The 17,398-nt window shown below is 47.8% G+C and overlaps 1 protein-coding gene across 2 annotated transcripts in view; it reads left to right on the forward strand.

The window, feature by feature from the left end:
• The first annotated feature begins 202 nt into the window (after positions 1-202).
• The window catches only part of Ppp6r1 (protein phosphatase 6 regulatory subunit 1), a 34,702-nt gene continuing 17,506 nt past the window's right edge, over positions 203-17,398 (forward strand). Inside the window, exons 1-2 of one of the 2 annotated variants that reach the window (XM_045133718.1) lie at positions 203-272; positions 16,073-16,305. In XM_045133718.1, coding sequence (XP_044989653.1) covers positions 16,079-16,305 — 227 coding nt within the window. In that variant the 5' untranslated portion in view covers positions 203-272; positions 16,073-16,078. Of the gene's footprint in view, positions 273-16,072; positions 16,306-17,398 lie in introns of those variants that run through there. The other variant, XM_004672671.2, reaches the window with a different exon arrangement.

The following is a 17,398-nucleotide window of genomic DNA, read 5'->3' on the forward strand; positions in this document are numbered from 1 at the left end:
GCGGCTCTCGTCCGGGTGACCCTCCCCACCACCCTCCGTCCCTCCCTCCCTCCCTCGCGACCCGAAGTCACTCGCGCGGGCCCGAGCGCTCCGGCCCAGGCGCCTGCGCGAACCCTCCGCACCCCCAGCACCGCCGCCCGCCGTCCCCCCACCAGCCCCCGGCCTCACATAGCCGGCCCCTGCGGCAGGGTCGGGAGCCGCCGGCGGCGGCGGGGCGGCTGGGGGCGCCCCGATGAGCCCCGAGTGTGAGGAGCCGCCGCCCCCCCGCGCAGGTGAGCCCCAAATCTAGACCCTACCCTGACTCCTTTCCCCCTTCGTCCCATCACGCTAGCAGTCCCTCCCCGCCTTAACCCACCCACCCCAAGTCTTCCTCCTCGGCGCCCCTCACCGCCCAACCCACGCCGTCCCAAGGTCTCGGCCACTTGTCAGTGTCGCCAAAGTCTCTTGTCTTCCCTCCCACTCAGTGCCCCCGCTCGCATCCCAACTCCCCTCGTTGCTCCTTCTCCTTGGGCTCTTCCCCTGTCCTTCCTCACCTCCTTTTCCCTCCTTCGCGTCTCTTCTCTCTGGGACCCACATCACCTCCACCTGCCACGCTCTGACTCAGCTCTCTTCGGGTTCTTCGGGGGCTCACTTCCCCTGTTCCCCCAAGTCTTAACCCCCTTTGAACACTCAGGCTTCTGCCTCTGTCTTCAGTCCCCCACTCGCATCCTAACTCCCCTCGTTCCCCCTTCTAGTCAGTCCCTTGGGCTCCTCCTCCTCTGCCCTTCCTCGTTTGCTTCTTTCTCCTCCCCATCTCTTCTCTCGGGGACCCACTTCACCTCCACCTGCCACGCTCTGACTCAGCTCTCTTCCGATTCTTCGGGGGCTCACTTCCCCTGTTCCCCCAAGTCTTAACCCCCTTTGAACACTCAGGCTTCTGCCTCTGTCTTCAGTCCCCCACTCGCATCCTAACTCCCCTCGTTCCCCCTTCTAGTCAGTCCCTTGGGCTCCTCCTCCTCTGCCCTTCCTCGTTTGCTTCTTTCTCCTCCCCATCTCTTCTCTCGGGGACCCACTTCACCTCCACCTGCCACGCTCTGACTCAGCTCTCTTCCGATTCTTCCGGGGCTCACTTCCCCTGTTCCCCCATGTCTTAACCCCCTTTGAACACCTTCATCTTTTCCCGCCTTCTGCTTTGCCCTTCTGTCCTCTCTGTGTCTCCCTTGTGGGCTTTCTTGGGTTCTTGACATCTCTGATTCTCACCCACACCGCTCAGGAAGGCATGAACAGGCTGGCCATTCCTTTGAGGTCCTTGCCCTGGCTTCTTGGGGTGCGGAGGCAATTGGGAACCTCTTTTCGCTGGAACAGTCAGCCTTGGGTGTCATTAATGTGAATGGGGGCCTACTGAGGTGTAGGGCCTAGTGCTGGGCCCAGGAGGGAGGGATGGGGGAGTCATGATGCCCAAGGACTCTGGTCCAGTCCCTGGGGAGACAAAGGCAGAGCGGGATGGTCACAATCATTGTGTTGTGATGGATGTAACCCAGGGCGCAGTGGCAGAAGGCCACAGAGTGGGAAGAAACTGGTGAGGCTGGCCGTATGGGTGGCTTTTTCTGTCTGGAAAGGCTGAGGAGGAGTTAGCAGATGGAGAGTGGGAAGAAGAGCCTTCCGGGTGGAAGAAACAGCACGTGCAGATATGTGAAGGTGGGAATGTTGAGGGCCCTGTGATTGAGTGGGTTGAGTGTAGAAGTGAGAGGGCAAGGGGAAGAAGGGCTCTGGGAATGTTTGTCCAGGGTTTTAGGTGTAACCTAGTTAGAGCCATTTTTTAATTTAATTTAACTTTTGTGTGTGTGTGTGTGTTTGGGATCGAACCCAGGGCTTCATGCATGCTAGTAAGTGCTCTACCCTGAGCTATAACCTGAACACTCACCACTTTATTTATTTATTTACTTTTGAGGTAGGGTCTCTAGCCCAGGCTGACTTAGAATTCACTATGTAGTCTCAGGGTAGCCTCAAACTCAGGGTGGTGATTCTCCTACCTCTGCCTCTAGAGTGCTGGGAGGCGTGTGCCAACATCATACTTGGCAGCACTCACCACTTTTACTTTTGTGTGGGTGGCGGGGGGACTGGATCTCTAGTCTAGGCTGACCTGAAACTCACTCCATAGCTCCCAGGCTGGTCTCTACTCAAGGTGGTCCTGAATGTTAGGACAAAAGGTGTGTGCTTCCACCCCGAGCCAACCACCTTTAAATTTTGAGACTGGGGTCTCACTAAGTTACTCAGGCTTGCTTTGAACTCACTGTGCAGAGCCCAGTCAGGTCTTGAACCCACAGTCCTCCTGCCTCAGTCTTCTAAGTAGTTGGGATTACAGGCCTGGGTCACCACTGGTTAGGGTCTTTCTTTCTTCTTATTATTTTTTTTTTAAATAAGCCTTTGTTTCAGTTTCTTTTTTTTTAAATTTTATTTATTTATTTATTTATTTATTTGATAGAGACAGACACAGAGAGAAAGATAGAGGGAGAGAGAGAGAATGGGCGCACCAGGGCTTCCAGCCTCTACGAATGAACTCCAGACACGTGCGCCCCCTTGTGCATCTGGCTAACGTGGGACCTGGGGAATTGAGCCTCGAACCGGGGTCCTTAGGCTTCACAGGCAAGCGCTTAACCACTAAGCCATCTCTCCAGCCCTGGTTAGGGTCTTTCTTGATCACTCTTGTACATACACAGGCATCTGTACTGAGGACACAATACCAGTTAACACTGCCTGGAAGGCAGGATGTTTCTAGAGAGGAAGCTGCTTTGTTTGTCAGATGTGGTACTGGATTCAGAGTTGTAAAAGAACCTGCAACAGGGTTTGCCTGTGACCTGAGAGAGAGGATCTACCCGGGAGAATACTGCAAGGGCTCTGTTGCTTGATGAACGCGTTATGAGTTGTTTGTTAGGCATTCCATGGAGTAACATGTACCGTTTGTGTGGAAGCACTTGCCACACCCTGCCATATACACTTAGTAGTGGTGAAATAGCAGTTAGAATTGGCTTTTGCTTTTTAAAATACTGTGCTTTTTGTTGTTGTTGTTGTTGTTGTTTGTCTTACATCTTTGTCTAATCTGCCTAAATTCAATGACTGGTTTTGGGATTGAGATGAGACAGTGAAGGCCAGTTGTTTAGAGCAGTACCTTCTGTCCTGTTAGAATGGGGTTTGAGTTCTGACTCTTGCCTTCCCAAGTGGTGAGTCCTTAGACAAGTTTCACAAATGCTCTGTGCCTCCTCCTCTCCTCATCTGTAAGCGGACATACTAGGAGTGCTCTCTACAGAGGTGGTTCTGGGGATTAAACACATTGTTTGTATTTACTTGTTGCCAAATGCAAGGCACAATTGAAGTGCACCAGGGTGATGTATGTACACGTGTGTGCAGATGGGCAGGCAGAGATCAGAGGAGGACATCAGGTATCTGCCTCTTTCACTCTTCTGCCTTATTTCCTTCAGAAGGTCTCTTAACCCTAGATCATTGATCCTTTTCTTTTTTTCTGCTAGACTACCTGACTAGTGAGCCCCAGAGATCTTCTTGATTCTACCCCCTCAGTGCTGGGGTTATAGATGTGTGCAACTACATCTGAGTATTGGGCTCAAACTCAGGTTCTCATGCTTGCTCAGCAAGTGCCCTTAACCATTTAAGCCATTTCCCCAGGAGCTCTTGGTAGGATACTGTTTTTTTTGTGTTTTTTTTTTGGGGGGGGGTTGAGGTAGGGTCTCACTGTAGCCCAGGCTGACCTGGAATTTACTATGTAGTCTCAGGATGGCCACAAACTCATGGCAATCCTCATACCTCTACCTCCCAAGTGCTGGGCTTTCTCCCTTTATTTACTTATTTGCAAGCCAAGAGAGATAAGAGACAGTATGAGTATGCTAGGGCCTCCAGCTGCTGCAAATGAACTCCAAATGCATGAGACACTTTATACATCTGGCTTTTGTGTATAATGAACCTCAGGTCATTAGGCTTGACAGGCAGTGCTTTTACAGCTGAGCCATCTCTCCAGCATCCTTCCTGTTTTTGGTTTTTGAGATAGGGTTTTATTCTATATAGCCCAGGCTGATCAGAGTGGCCTTGAATTCATGGTGATCCTCCCATCTCTGCCTTGGGATACTGTTTGATAGGGGATAATACATTCCAGTGGTTCTCCGTGAGTGTGATGTCACCCCTAGGGGACATTTGGTAAAGTTAGGAGACCTGTTTTGGTTGTTAAAACTGTGGAGGGAGCTGGAGAGATGGCTTAGTGGTTAAGGTGCTTTCTTATGAAGTCTAAGGACCCAGGTTTGATTCCCTAGAACCTATGTAAGCCAGATACACATGGTGGCGCAAGCATCTGGAGTTTGTTTGCAGTGGCTAGAGGCCCTGGCATGCTCATTCTCTCTATTTCCCCCCCCAATAAATAAATAAAAATAAAATATTAAAAACTGTGGAGGTATACTACTAACATCTACTGGGTGCATGTCCTGGCAGCAAAGATGCTGTTTAATATCTATTGGCTGTGGTGCTGTACACCTTCCGTCCCAGCACTTGTGAGGCAGAGGTAGGGGGATCGCTGTGGGTTCGAGACCAGCCAGAAACAAGTGAGTTCCAAGTCAGTCTGGGCTAGAGTGAAACCTTACCTCAAAAATAAAAAAAACTTATACATACATACATATATACATACACACACACACACACATATATGTATTTATATATATATTCTACAGTGCACAGGACAGCCTTCTTATCACAAATAAACAAATGTTAGTGCTGATAAGGGAAAGACCCTACCTTTTGCTTGAGTATAGTATGAACTTCTGAGTTTGTCTGCTGTGCTGCAACTCATGTGGTGAGTGCATTATTGTGTATGTTGATTTACATTCATCTTTTTGGTGGTTTGCTTTTGTTGGGGTCATGTACCATTTCTTTGTATTAGAAGAAAACCTCTCATCTTCCCCTGTCCCCCTTTGTCTTTTTCTTCAGGATCTCTGGCCAAGTGACCTTTGTAGATCACCTTCCCCCCCTGCCTTCAGTTTTCACTAACCCAACAAGTACCTTTAGTTTTGTACCTGGTGTTCTTTTAGATCCTGGGTGGCAGCTCCAGGGGCAGGAGGTGGCAGGTGCCTGAAGAGGCCCATCTTTCCACAGAGTTGAGGCTCTGGTGCCATCATAGAATGGCCAGGGAATGCTATGGAAGCAGGCCTGCATAGGCTTTTTTACCTGTGTAGATGCAGATGCCTGTCAGACCTAGGAAGAAGATAATCAGACTCAAAAGAGCTGTAGTGCAGCTAGAGGGAGCAGCCCATCCAGGCTGAGAGCAGTCATGTGAGGCACAAGTGCCGAGTGCCTTTACTGTTTGTTACACTTGCAGCAAGAGGTGAAGTGAGGCCGGGTGCTCGAGTGAGAGAGATGGAATCACTCAGCACAGGCTTGGTTGGAACACACCCATACTAGACCAGAGTTTTCATAGGGAAGTGCTGCCTTAGAATAAACTCAATCTGTGAGGCATTTTCCAGACAAGGAAACCAGGCCAAGCGATCCTTGGGGTAGGTCACACAGATTTCAGGTTAGAGAGATGTGAACTCTGGTCAGGTGCAGTAGTGCATACTTATAAGCCAAGTGATTGAAGAGTAACAAAGAAAATAAGACCTGAACCTGACATTTTTTGTTTAGTTTTATTGTTTTTTTTTTGAAACAGGGTCTTCCTATTTAGCCTGGGCTGGCCTTGTTATGTAGCTTAGTCTGGCCTCAGTCTCCCAAATACTAAGAATACAGGTATGTACCATCAAGTCTGGCTTCCTCTTCTGTTTTTCCAAGGGCTATTTCAGATCTCTTCACTGGTATTTTCTACTTTTTTTTTTTTCTCTCTTTCGAGGTAGAGTTTCACTCTAGCCTAGGCTGACCTGGAATTCACTACGTAGTCCCATCCTCCTACCTCTGCCTCCCAAGTGCTGGGATTAAACCATGCCCGGCTATTTTCTACTTTTTCTTTAAACCCATGGCAACCCCAGAGATGAGTACTAAGTGAGCCTTCAGTCCCTTTAGTCTTTGGCTGCCTCCTTAGTGTTTCCTAATTACTATATGCCCTGGGGTTGGGCCAGAGCTGTCACTTTGCTCAAAGAGCAGTTCTGGCTTGAGGGGTAGGTGCCTGCTTTGTAGCCCGCCTCTTTTGTTTAATTAATTAATTTATTTGGTTTTTTGAGGTAGGGTCTCACTGTAGCTCAGGCTGAACTGGAATTCACTATGTATTCCTCAGGGTGTCCTTGAACTCACGGTGATCCTCCCACCTCTGCCTCCCCAGTGCTGGGATTGAAAGTGTGTGCCACCACGCCCAGCTCCCCCCCTTAAAAAAAAATTTTTTTTTTCAAGGTAGGGTTTCACTGTAGGCCAGGCTGAGCTGGAATTCACTATGTAGTCTCAGGGTGGCCTTGAATTCATGAAGCTCCTCCTACCTCTGCCTCCAGAGTGCTGAGATCAAAGGTGTACACCAACACACCCAGCTTTTATTTATTTATTTTTCTTTTCAGTTTTTTTTTTTTTAAGTTAACAACTTCCATGATTATAAAAAAAAATCCCATGGTAATGCCCTCCCTCCCCCCACTTTCCCCTTTGAAACTCCATTCTCCATCATATCCCCAACCCCTCTCGATCAGTCTCTCTTTTATTTTGATGTCATGATCTTTTCCTCCTATTATGATAGTCTTGTGTCAGGCACTGTGAGGTCATGGATATCCAGGCCATTTTGTGTCTGCCCACCTGGCTTTTTAATGGGAGAGAGAATATTGGTGTCCCAGGGCCCCTAGCCCTGAGCTCCAGACATATGTGTCACCTTGTGCACTTGTGCAACTTTGCATGTTTGTATCACCTTGTGCATCTGGCTTGTGGGACCTGGAGAGTTGAACATGGGTCCTTAGGCTTCGTAGGCAAGCATCTTGACCTCTAAGCCATTTCTCCAGCCCTGATTTGCCTCCTTCACTGAGAGTCCCTAAACCCCAGGCTTTCCCCAAGTCAGGGAATGGTAGTCCATGTGGCTGGCATTCACCAGGCCCTCCTTTTAGTGACTCTTTTTGCAAGTGATTGTCCCCCATATCTCCCTTGCCAGGGTGGTGGTGTGCTTGCTCTACAGCCACACACTGTGGATCCTGCTCAGCTAGGTTGCTATTAACCCACTTTGGAATTGAGCGTCCTGAACCTTCTTTCCAGATTTGGCCAAGTGCTTACTGTGGCATAAGAAGCATGAAGTTTTGTTGTCTCTGAACCATCCAGCCTTTTAAGGATTAGCTAGCAGGCCTGCTGCTTGCAGCGGGCTCTCCTAGACCTGCCAGTCAGCCTCGCCTATGCTGGTCCTGTGCTAATGCTGGAGCCTCGGCTGGGCTTCAGTGCAGCTCTGGTAGCTTTGGCTATCCCAGAGGCTTCTCTGCCCTTATCCTCTGTTTCTAGGTGGTTGGGAGTTAGGGCAGGATAAGAAGAGTTGGCAGATAAAGGATCTACCTGTCCATGGCTTCCCTGTCAAGCACAGCTGTGTTTGGAGGGACAGTAGTGAGGTAGCAATAGTGAGGACAGTGTGGGTCTGAGCCAGGGGAAGGAGAAGAGTTCAGGAGACCAGCTGGTGTCAGAGGCCTTAGAACAACATAGCAAAACAAGCCAGAGGTCATGGTGTTAGTTGGTAGGAGAGGCAGAGGTACTTTTTGTTTCTAATGGCTTCCTTTCTCATTTACAATTTCCCCTTCTTCCGTTAGCAGACAGAATCATGGTTTTCAAACCGTCTCTGAAAACCAGTAGTAGTCACTTCCGTTTTCTTGAAGTTGCTGAAAGTTGCAAAGGATGGGGGTGGCAGGATGTGTGGTGCCTGCCTGAGTATACGAATGATCCAAGGAAAAATACTTGAGTCACTTGGGCAAACACTGAGCCTCTCCTGCTTTCATGTTTTGACTAGTGTCATGGTTGGGGTTGTGACTGCCTCCCACCTGTCCTGCTTGACTCTGGATGTGGTCTGAGCACCTAGATTAGGCACTTTATGGTCTTGGTTGCCTGAGCTCATGTGGAGGCTTCTGAAGACTATCCCTCACACTGGCCAGGACTTTCCCAGCTTATTCCAGACATCCTTAGCCCAGTTCTCTAGGAAGCCAACTATGGGAAGGAAGCTTGACCTATTCATCCAGGTAGATGGAAGCTGGAGCCAAGGATGGGGAGTTTGAGGATGAGGATCATGGCCTGTGCCTCTAATCAGGTGTCATGCAAGAGAGTGGATGAGGGGTTCAGCTGTGAGAATTTTTGCCTCTGTCAGAAGACCAGGGCATGTTACCTGGATTCTGCACCCTTCCTTCCTTCCCTCCCTGAAGACAGGGTCTCATATATCCCAGACTGGCCTTGAACTCCCTGTGTAGCCTTGGATGACCTTGCCTCCTGAGTGCTGAGATTACAGGCATAGGGTTCTGCCTCTTGATAGCCATGTGGCTCTCTTCCTCTGCCCCCCTTTTTTGGCTGTGTGTGTAGCATATGTACATGTGTGTGTAGATATGCACGCCCCATGTGCATGCCAGAGGAGAACATCAGATGTTTTCCTGTATCATCAGTCTTTTATTTCCTTGAGATGGAGTCTCTCATTGAACTCAGAGCTTCCATTGTTTTGGGCCAAACCGGCTTGACTAGCAAACCCCAGCAATTCTGTGGTTTCTCCCTCCCACGAGACTAGAGATAAAGGTATGTGTGACCACTCTTGGCTTTTTACGTGGGTGTTGGGGATTGAATTGAAATTCTCATGCTCTTTCAGGCCTTCATACTTGTATGGCTTCACCTGCTGAGTCATCTCCAAGCCTCTCTCCACTCCCCCCCCCCCTTTTTAAATATATTTTATTTATTTATTTGAGAGAGAATGGACATGCCAGGGCCTCTAGCCACTGCAAACAAACTCCAAATGTATGTGCCCCTTTGTGCATCTGGCTTACCTGGGTCCTGGAGAATCGAATGGGATCCTTTGGCTTTGTAGGCAAATGCCTTAACTGCTAAGCCATCTCTACAGCCCCAACCTCCCCTTTTTTAATGCATGTGCTCCTGTGCATATATATACATGAGTGGCTTGTCAGGGCCTCCTGCTGTTGTAGATGAACAACAGGCACATGAACCATGTTGTGGGTCTGGCTTTATGTGGGTACTAGAGGATTAAACCTGGATAGTCATGCTTTGCAGACAAGGGCCTTTATCTGTTGAACTGTCTAGAGAGCTTTCATCCACTTAACGGATTTATTTATTTAATTATTTTGATTTTTCAAGTTAGGGTATCACTCTAGCCCAGTATGTAATCTCAGACTGGCCTTGAACTCACAGTGATTCTCTACGTCTGCCTCCTTAAAAGCATGTGCCACCCTGCCTGGCCCATCCACTTTATTTATTTGAGAAAGAGAGAGAGAGGCAGATAGAGAACGGGCCTCTAGCCACTGCAGACGAACTCCAGACACATGTCATCTTGTATATCTGTCATTATGTGGGTACTGGGGGATCAACCTCTGGTCCTCTCTAGCTCTGTCCCCTTTTTTTTTTTTTTTTTTTTTGAGGCAAGCCCAACAGATTAGCCTTTTTTTTAAAATGTGGGTGGGGTGGAGAATTGGCAGTCCTCGAGCCACTTGTGCACATGTGCGACCTTGTGTACTTACATTACCGTGTGTGTCTGGCTTATGTGAGATCTGAAGAGTCAAATTTGGGTCCTTAGACTTATCAGGCAAGCAACCTTAATCGCTAAGCCATCTATTTCTCCAGCCCCATCTACCTTTTTTTTTTTTTGGTTTTTCTTTTCTCCTTTTTGGTTTTTCAAGGTAGGGTTTCACTCTAGCCCAGGCTAACCTGGAATTCACCGTGGAGTCTCAGGGTGGCCTGGAACTCACAGTGATCCTCCTACCTCTGCCTCCCAAGTGCTGGGATTAAAGGCGTGCGCCACCATGCCTGGCTTTTTTTTTTTTTTTTTGGTTTTTCAAGGTAGGGTCTCACTGTAGCTCAGACTGACCTGAAATTCACAATGTAGTCTCAGGGTAACCTCGAACTCATGGCGTGTGCACCACACCTGGCTCCCATCTACCTTTTTTGACACAGAGTCTGTAAGCTTGGAGCTAGAGCTCACTAATTAGGTTAGACTCAGGGATCCACTTTTCTCTGCCTCCCCAGTGCTGAGATCATAAACATACAGCATGCCTGGCTTTTTTTTTGTGTTTGTTTCCTTTTATTCTTTTGTTTTTTCAAGGTAGGGTCTCACTGTAGCTCAGGTTGACCTAGCCATTCATTCTTTGTATTTCCAGGTTGGTTTCAAACTCACAGTGATCCTCTTACCTCTGTCTCTCAGGTGCTGGGATTAAAATTGTGTGCCACCATGCCTGGCTTTTTTTTTTTTTTTTTCTCAATATTTATTTGAGAGAGACTGGGTACGCCAGGGCCTCTAGCCACTGCAGGTGAACTCCAGATGTATGTGCTACCTTGGGCATCTGACTTTATGTGGGTACCAGGGAATTGAACTTAGGTCTTTAACCACTAAGCCATTTCTCCAGCCCTCCCCTCCTACACCTGACATTTTTACATGCGTTTAAAGATGAAACTTATGTGGCTCTCATGTTTGCAAGGCAAGAACTGTACAACTGAGCTCTCTCTCTAGCCTTGAACTCCCTTTCCAGATGGGATTATGTGTCAGTGGACAGGAGAATTCTTTCTCTTGTGTGATAATGCAGACAAAATACTGAAGGGGCAAGTGCCTTTGCTCTGCACACATGGTATCTCGGCCCTGCCTTGTCCCCCATTGTGGAGGGGAGCCTTTTTTCCTTTCTTTCCTTTTTTTTCCCCCAGTACAGGAAAATGTTTTGCTAGCAGATGCTAGTTGAGCTGTTTAGTTCTCTGTGTATGGCACCCTATTAGCCACTGTGAAAAATACTTTCACAGTGCTATACTCAGTGTATGCCATCTATGCTTCTCAACCTAGTCTCTGCAGGAGCCCACTTGGACAGCTCCCCTGTCAACCCTCAAACTGCATATGACCACTACAGTGCTTTTTCCTAACTGTGATCCTCTAGCTGGTCTGCATGGTAGTAGGCTGGCTGCTGGTCTGTGTGGTACTGCCTAGAGTTAGGCTGCCGCAAGTGTAATGCACTGGAGGCCCTTCTCCAGACAAGAGAAGGCTTGGGCATTGACCTTCAGCAATGGGGTAGGTAGTTGTTGGAGAGAATTGTGGTGTGAGCCGAAGCAGACATGGAGTGCAAGCGGCAGGCCTGGACCTTGTGCCTAGAGTGTAGTTAGGACTACCTGTAGGTTATAGAGAGCTATTTTGGTGAGGCTCCATGTTGCTCAGTCCTCACACTCAGCCATTGCCATCTTAGTGCACAAACTTACTCCGGCAGAATTGAAGATGTTGGTAGTAAGGGGTGGGAAGGAAGACCTGGTTGAAGTCCCCAGAGCAGAGCCTTGGTAAGCTTCAATTCTTCTAGGCCAGCTGGCACCTTGTCAGCTTATGGAGTGGCTGGGACATTGCACTAGGGCCAAGCCTGGCTGCACTGTGATGGTCCAGTGCGGGTTTTGTTTCTTTGGTAACAGTTTTCGTTGAAAAACAATTCATAGGCCTTACAGTTTATCCATTTAAAGCGTACAATTCAGTGGTCCTAGTATTTTCACAGCTTTGTGTAGATATCATTACAGTTTTATTTCATTTCTTCTTCTTCTTCATCTTCATCTTCTTCATCTTCTTTCATTTGTTTTTTGAGGTAGGTTCTCACTCTAGCCCAGGCTGAACTGGAATTCACTATGTAGTGTCAGGGTGGCTGTGAAGTCAGCCATCCTCCTCCTACCTCAGCCTCCTGAGTGCTGGATTAAAGACATGTGTTACCGTGCCTGGCTTTATTTCATTTCTTTTTCACTCATTTTTCTCACAGTTGATCTTAGAATTTTGTATTATTTGAGACAGGGTCATGTAGCCCAGGTTGGCTTTGAATTTGCTTATGTAACCTTGAGTTCCTGATCCTCCTGTCTCTACCACTTAATGCTGGGAAAACAGGTGTGCACTACAGTGCTTTAGCTTGATATATATAATATTTTAAAAGGAAATTTCATATAAGCAGTTCCTCCTAACTCCCTTAGTTCCTGAAAACTTTGAATCTGCTGTCTGGATTTTCTGGTCCTGGACATTTCATTATCAGTGGGACTATGCAGCAGTGGTTCTTGGTTTTGGCTTTCTTCATTTGGCTTGGGCACTTTTTTAGTGTCCTCACTGCCTTGTGAAAAGTCATTGGTATAGAGAGGCAGGCCCATGTTGAACTTGATGTTGTATCCCAGCACATGGGCTTTGGCCAGAAATCAGCAGAATTATGATTAATGTCTTGGTGGTGGCTTTTGAGATGATTCTGAGCACAGGTACTCTTAGATCAGGAAATGTACCCCTCCCCAGCCCTTCCCACTGTTAGTGTGCTTTGGGCTGGTCAAGACCTCGGTGGAGCCTTGGTTTCTCATCTCTGATTCTTCATCCTTAAGTGTGATAGGAAGTAGGGAAGGGTCTCTGAGGAGGTCTGGCATGTGGGTAAAACTGGCCCTTCTTCTCTGTTTCCTGTTATGTAGGGGGTGCCTGCATCCTCACTCCAATATGAGAGAACACACCCAGCACCTGCACTGCCTCGGAGATGAGCCTTTCCCTTCCCAGCTTGTCCTGGGGGATCTGGCACCTCTCTCTGCCTCACCTTGCTTGGCTGGGACAGGCTGGAGCTAGGGGGTCCGAGTGATTTTATGTTATCTGTTCCTTAACTGGCAGCCTCTTGCCTCAGGGCCAGGGGCCTTGTGACAACACATCTTTCATCTGATATTTGTGAGCATTTATGGCCACAGTGCAGGTTCTGGGCTATGTGCTGTACCTAGGAAGGTTTGGAAAGAGTAATCTTTAAAGTCAGAGCATGTGTACTGCCAACACATCATTACTGTATGGTAGTGGTCTTTCCAGATATTTCCAGGTAATGATAAGCAAGCGCTGTGCAGTACAGAGCAATGGACAGAGGCAGGGCTGGGGAAGGCCCTTTTGGAAGAAATAGAGAACTCAAAGATGAGAAGAAACAAACTGCTAGGGCAGTCACTGAGGTCGACCTAAGCTTAAGCAAGTTCTGGAAACAGAACAAAGAGCATTGTGGTCAGGGCTGAATAAGGGATGTGGGAAGAATGAAGGTAGGTTTCCAAGCTTTACTTGAGAGCAACCCGAGGCCATGACAGTTTCTTTGCTGACTGGAGAAGGAATTCTGCTTCCTGGGGCCCAGCAATCACTTTGTTTGTTTGAGGTAGGGTTTCACTTGTGCAGCTGACCTGGAATTCACTATGTACTCTCAGGGTGGCCTTGAACTCAAGGAGAGCCTCCTATCTATGCCTCCAAGTGCTGGGATTAAAGGCGTGTGCAACAATGCCTGGCCCAGCAGTCACTCTGGCTGCATGTAGACCAGAGGGTCTCTGGAGACTGGAAGTCTGAGCAGAGCTGGGCCTGGAAGGGCTATGCAGAGCTCTGGAGGGCATTATAGAGGGACTGGTGCTGTGCTCTGCCCTAGCTTCATCCAGGGTGGCATGAGGTGGGCTGTGGCCTCTGCCTCAGGTGGTTGGGAGCCCTCTGGAGGCAGATGAACAGCATGCTCAGCACCTCACCTGTGGCAAGAGCGCCACAGATGCTGTCCTTGGGGCCCAGGTGGCCTCTTAGGTCCTAGAAAACTTGGGTTCCAACTCCTCCCACCCCAACTGACAGAGTCATGAAAGCTTCTGTGTGTGGGAGCAGCTGTGACTTTATGTCACATGTATAGTGCTGCTTTTTGTTTAAAGTGGTCTTTACTTATTTATTTATTTATTTATTAACTTTTAAATTTTTATTAACATTTTCCATGATTATAAAAAAATATCCCATGGTAATTCCCTCCCTCCCCATCCCCACACTTTCCCCTTTGAAATTCCATTCTCCATCATATTACCTCCCCATTACAATCATTGTACTTACATGTGTACAATATCAACCTATTAAGTATCCTCCTCCCTTCCTTATTTATTTTTAATTTAATTAAAGTGTTTTGTTTGTTTTGAGGTAGGGTCTCACTCTAGCCCAGGCTGACCTAGAATTCACTATGTAGTCTCAGACTGGCCATGAACTCATGGTGATCCTCCTACCTCTGCCTCCTGAGTGCTGGGATTAAAGGTGTGTGCCACCACACCCAGCCCTTTTAAATTTTTATTTATTTATTTATTTATTTTGGTTTTTTTGAGGCAGGGTCTCACTCTGGCCCAAGCTGACCTGGAATTAACTATGTAGTCTCAGGGTGGCGTTGAACTCATGGCAATTCTCCAATCTCTGCCTTCCTAGAGCTGGGATTAAAGGCATGTGCCACCATGCCCGGCTTTATTTATTTATTTTTAAATATTTTATTTTTATTTATTTATTTGAAAGAGAACGAGGCAGAGGAAGAGAGAGAGAGAAAGAATGGGTGTGCTAGGGCCTCCAGCCACTGCAAATGAATTCCAGATGCATGCACCACCTTGTGCATCTGGCTTACATAGGTCCTGGGGAATCAAACTGAGGTCCTTTGGTTTTGCAGGCAAACACCTTAGCCACTAAGCCTTCTCTCTAGCTCCCCTCCCCTTTTTTTGAGGTAGGGGCTCACTCTAGCCCAGGCTGACCTGGAATTCACTCTCTATTCTCAAGGTGGCCTTGAACTCTCATTGATCCTTCTACCTCTGCTTCTCGAGTGCTGGGATTAAAGGCATGCACCACTATGTCTGGCTTTCAGCCCTTCCTTTAAAAATTTTTTTTTTTTCCGAGGTAGGGTCTCACTCTGGCTCAGGCTGACCTGGAATTAACTATGTTGTATATGTGTGACCTGGAACGCACAGCGATCCTCCTACCTGTGCCTCCCAAGTGCTGGGATTAAAGGTGTGTGCTGCTACGCCTGGCTTCCTCCTTTTAAATTTTTTTAAAAATTTATTTGAGGGGGGGTGGGCAGGGCTTCTAGCCACTACAAACAAACTCCAAATTCATGTGCCAACTTGTCTATCTGGCTTACATGGTTACTGGGGAATCAAACCTGGGTCCTTAGGCTTCACAGGCAAGCACCTTAACCTTGAAACCATCTGTCTAGCCCTATAGTGCTTCTTGAATAAACAGCTAGGAGAACAGGTTAAGCCTGTTGTGGTTCATGGTCTCTAGAGCCTCATAGGCTCCTTGTGAGTAGCAATGCATTAGTGCCAGTCAGAGGCTCAGGATAGCACTGCCGTCTGATTAGTGTCCCCTGTGTGCTCTCTCACTGCTACTACCTGACCAGGTATGGCCAAAGAACATGGGGTTGGCAGCTCACTTTGTTTTCTTGCAGAGCTGTTTTAGGTCATGGATTCCTTTGGGCCCAGATTAGTGGCTGTCCTGTCCTAGGAGCCCCCACCCCAGTTTTTCCTCTTCCCCTGTAGCAGGCCTGGGTGTGGGGATGGTTGGGCTGTGTTTGTGTGTGTGGTGTCTAGGCAACAGCCACAGCCTAGAGATGAGCAGACTTCCTCTCTACTTGCTGCCACCACCCGGCATCTCACAGGCGGCCTGGCGTTATTTGCTGGGCTGGGTAGCAGCTGTGCATTAGAGGTCATGGGGTGTTTGAATTTGCTCTGCAAATACAGATTGAAATTAATCTGAAGCCAAAAGTTCAAGTGGTGACTGCTTGCTTGTGGACACTGGCTCATGGGGATGACCTGAGATCACTCTTCAGAATGTTTGGCTTTTCTTTGCAGGTCCCATGTGGTCTACACTGAGGACTTCACCAGGCTGAGTGGGCAGGATAGTTGGGCTTAACTTGAAGTGATCCCTTGGACTGCAGGGAGACAGCTTGGAGGCTGAGCTGGTGGGCTGTAGAGTGACTGATGGGGCTAGATGCCTGGTCATGGTGTTAATAATGGGTGCTCAGTTGTGGGCAGCCACTGTGTAGGGCAGGCTTGACCCTATCATCCAGCATGCAAACTTTCTGGGGCCTGGAAAGGGGTACTGGAGGGGTCACCTGGCCACTGTGGCTGGTGCCTTATACAGAAGGGCTCCCAAGCATGTTTGACATGCTGATTGTGCCTGTGCTTGTAGGGCGCCATGTTTTGGAAGTTTGACCTGCACACAAGCTCGCACCTGGACACACTGCTGGAGAAGGAGGACCTTAGCCTGCCCGAGCTCCTGGATGAGGAGGACGTGTTGCAAGAGTGCAAGGTCATCAACCGAAAGCTGTTGGACTTCCTGCTACAGCCACCCCACCTGCAGGCCATGGTGGCCTGGGTCACCCAGGAGCCACCTGCCAGTGGTGAAGAGCGGCTGCGCTACAAGTGAGTCCCTCCTCTCCTCTGCACTCAGTGACTAGGCTTTGAGGATGAGGAACTGAGGCCAGCAGAGCCAGATTCCTCTCAGTCACACAGCTCATCTAGGTGGATGATGCTTGTAAAGCAGTTTTTTACAAGCTTTGTATGATGGATTCTCCAGACATACCCAGCCAGCCTCAACAAGAAGCCATGTTTTTTTTTGCTAATCTCATTGCATTTGTTAAACATACTCCTACCTTTTTTTCCTTGATACTTTTTGTTGTTTTGAGAGCGTCTTGTCTTTATGTATTCAAGGCTGGTCTTGAACTCCCTATGTAGTTGAGACTGACCTTGAACTACTGACTGTCTTGCTTCCACTTCCTGAGTGCTGTCATTAAAGACATGTGCTGCTTGGACAACTTTCTTTTTAAATTTTTTTTTCAAGTTTTTATTTTTATTTATTTATTAGTAAGAGAGAGGGAGAAAAAGAGAGAGAGAGAAAATGGGTGTGCCAGATCCTCTAGTCACTGTAAATGAACTCCAGAAGCATGTGCCACCATGTACATCTGGCTTATGTGGGTCCTGGAGAATTGAACCTGGGCCCTTAGGCTTCATAGGCAAACACCTTAACCACTAAGCTCTCACTCCAGGCCCTTATTATTTATTTTTTTTAACCTTTAATCTCAGCCCTTATTTTTTTTTAAGTTGACTTTAATTTGAGTTATTTATTTATTTATTTGAAAGAGAGAGAGAGAATGGGTGCACCAGAACCTCCAGGCACTGCAAATAAACTCAGATGCATTCGCCACCTTGTGCATCTGGATTTATGAGGGTACTGGAGAATCAAACCTGGATCTTTAGGCTTTGCAGGCAAGAGCCTTAACCACTTTCTGATGTTTTTAATCAATTAGTAATCTTTACTGGGATGACTTCATAATGTTACATATTTTTCTTTATTTGCACTTATATGCAACAGGGTTTCTTGTTGCTGCAAACAAGTACCCATCTGGCTTTATATTGGTGACTGGGGAACTGAACCCAGGCCAACAGCCTTCATAAGCAAATGTGTTTAACCTCTGAGCCATCTCCCCAGCCCCTAGGATGATTATAGAATTGAACA

The sequence above is a fragment of the Jaculus jaculus genome, chromosome 14, assembly GCF_020740685.1.
Source record: "Jaculus jaculus isolate mJacJac1 chromosome 14, mJacJac1.mat.Y.cur, whole genome shotgun sequence".
Lineage (NCBI taxonomy): Eukaryota > Metazoa > Chordata > Mammalia > Rodentia > Dipodidae > Jaculus > Jaculus jaculus.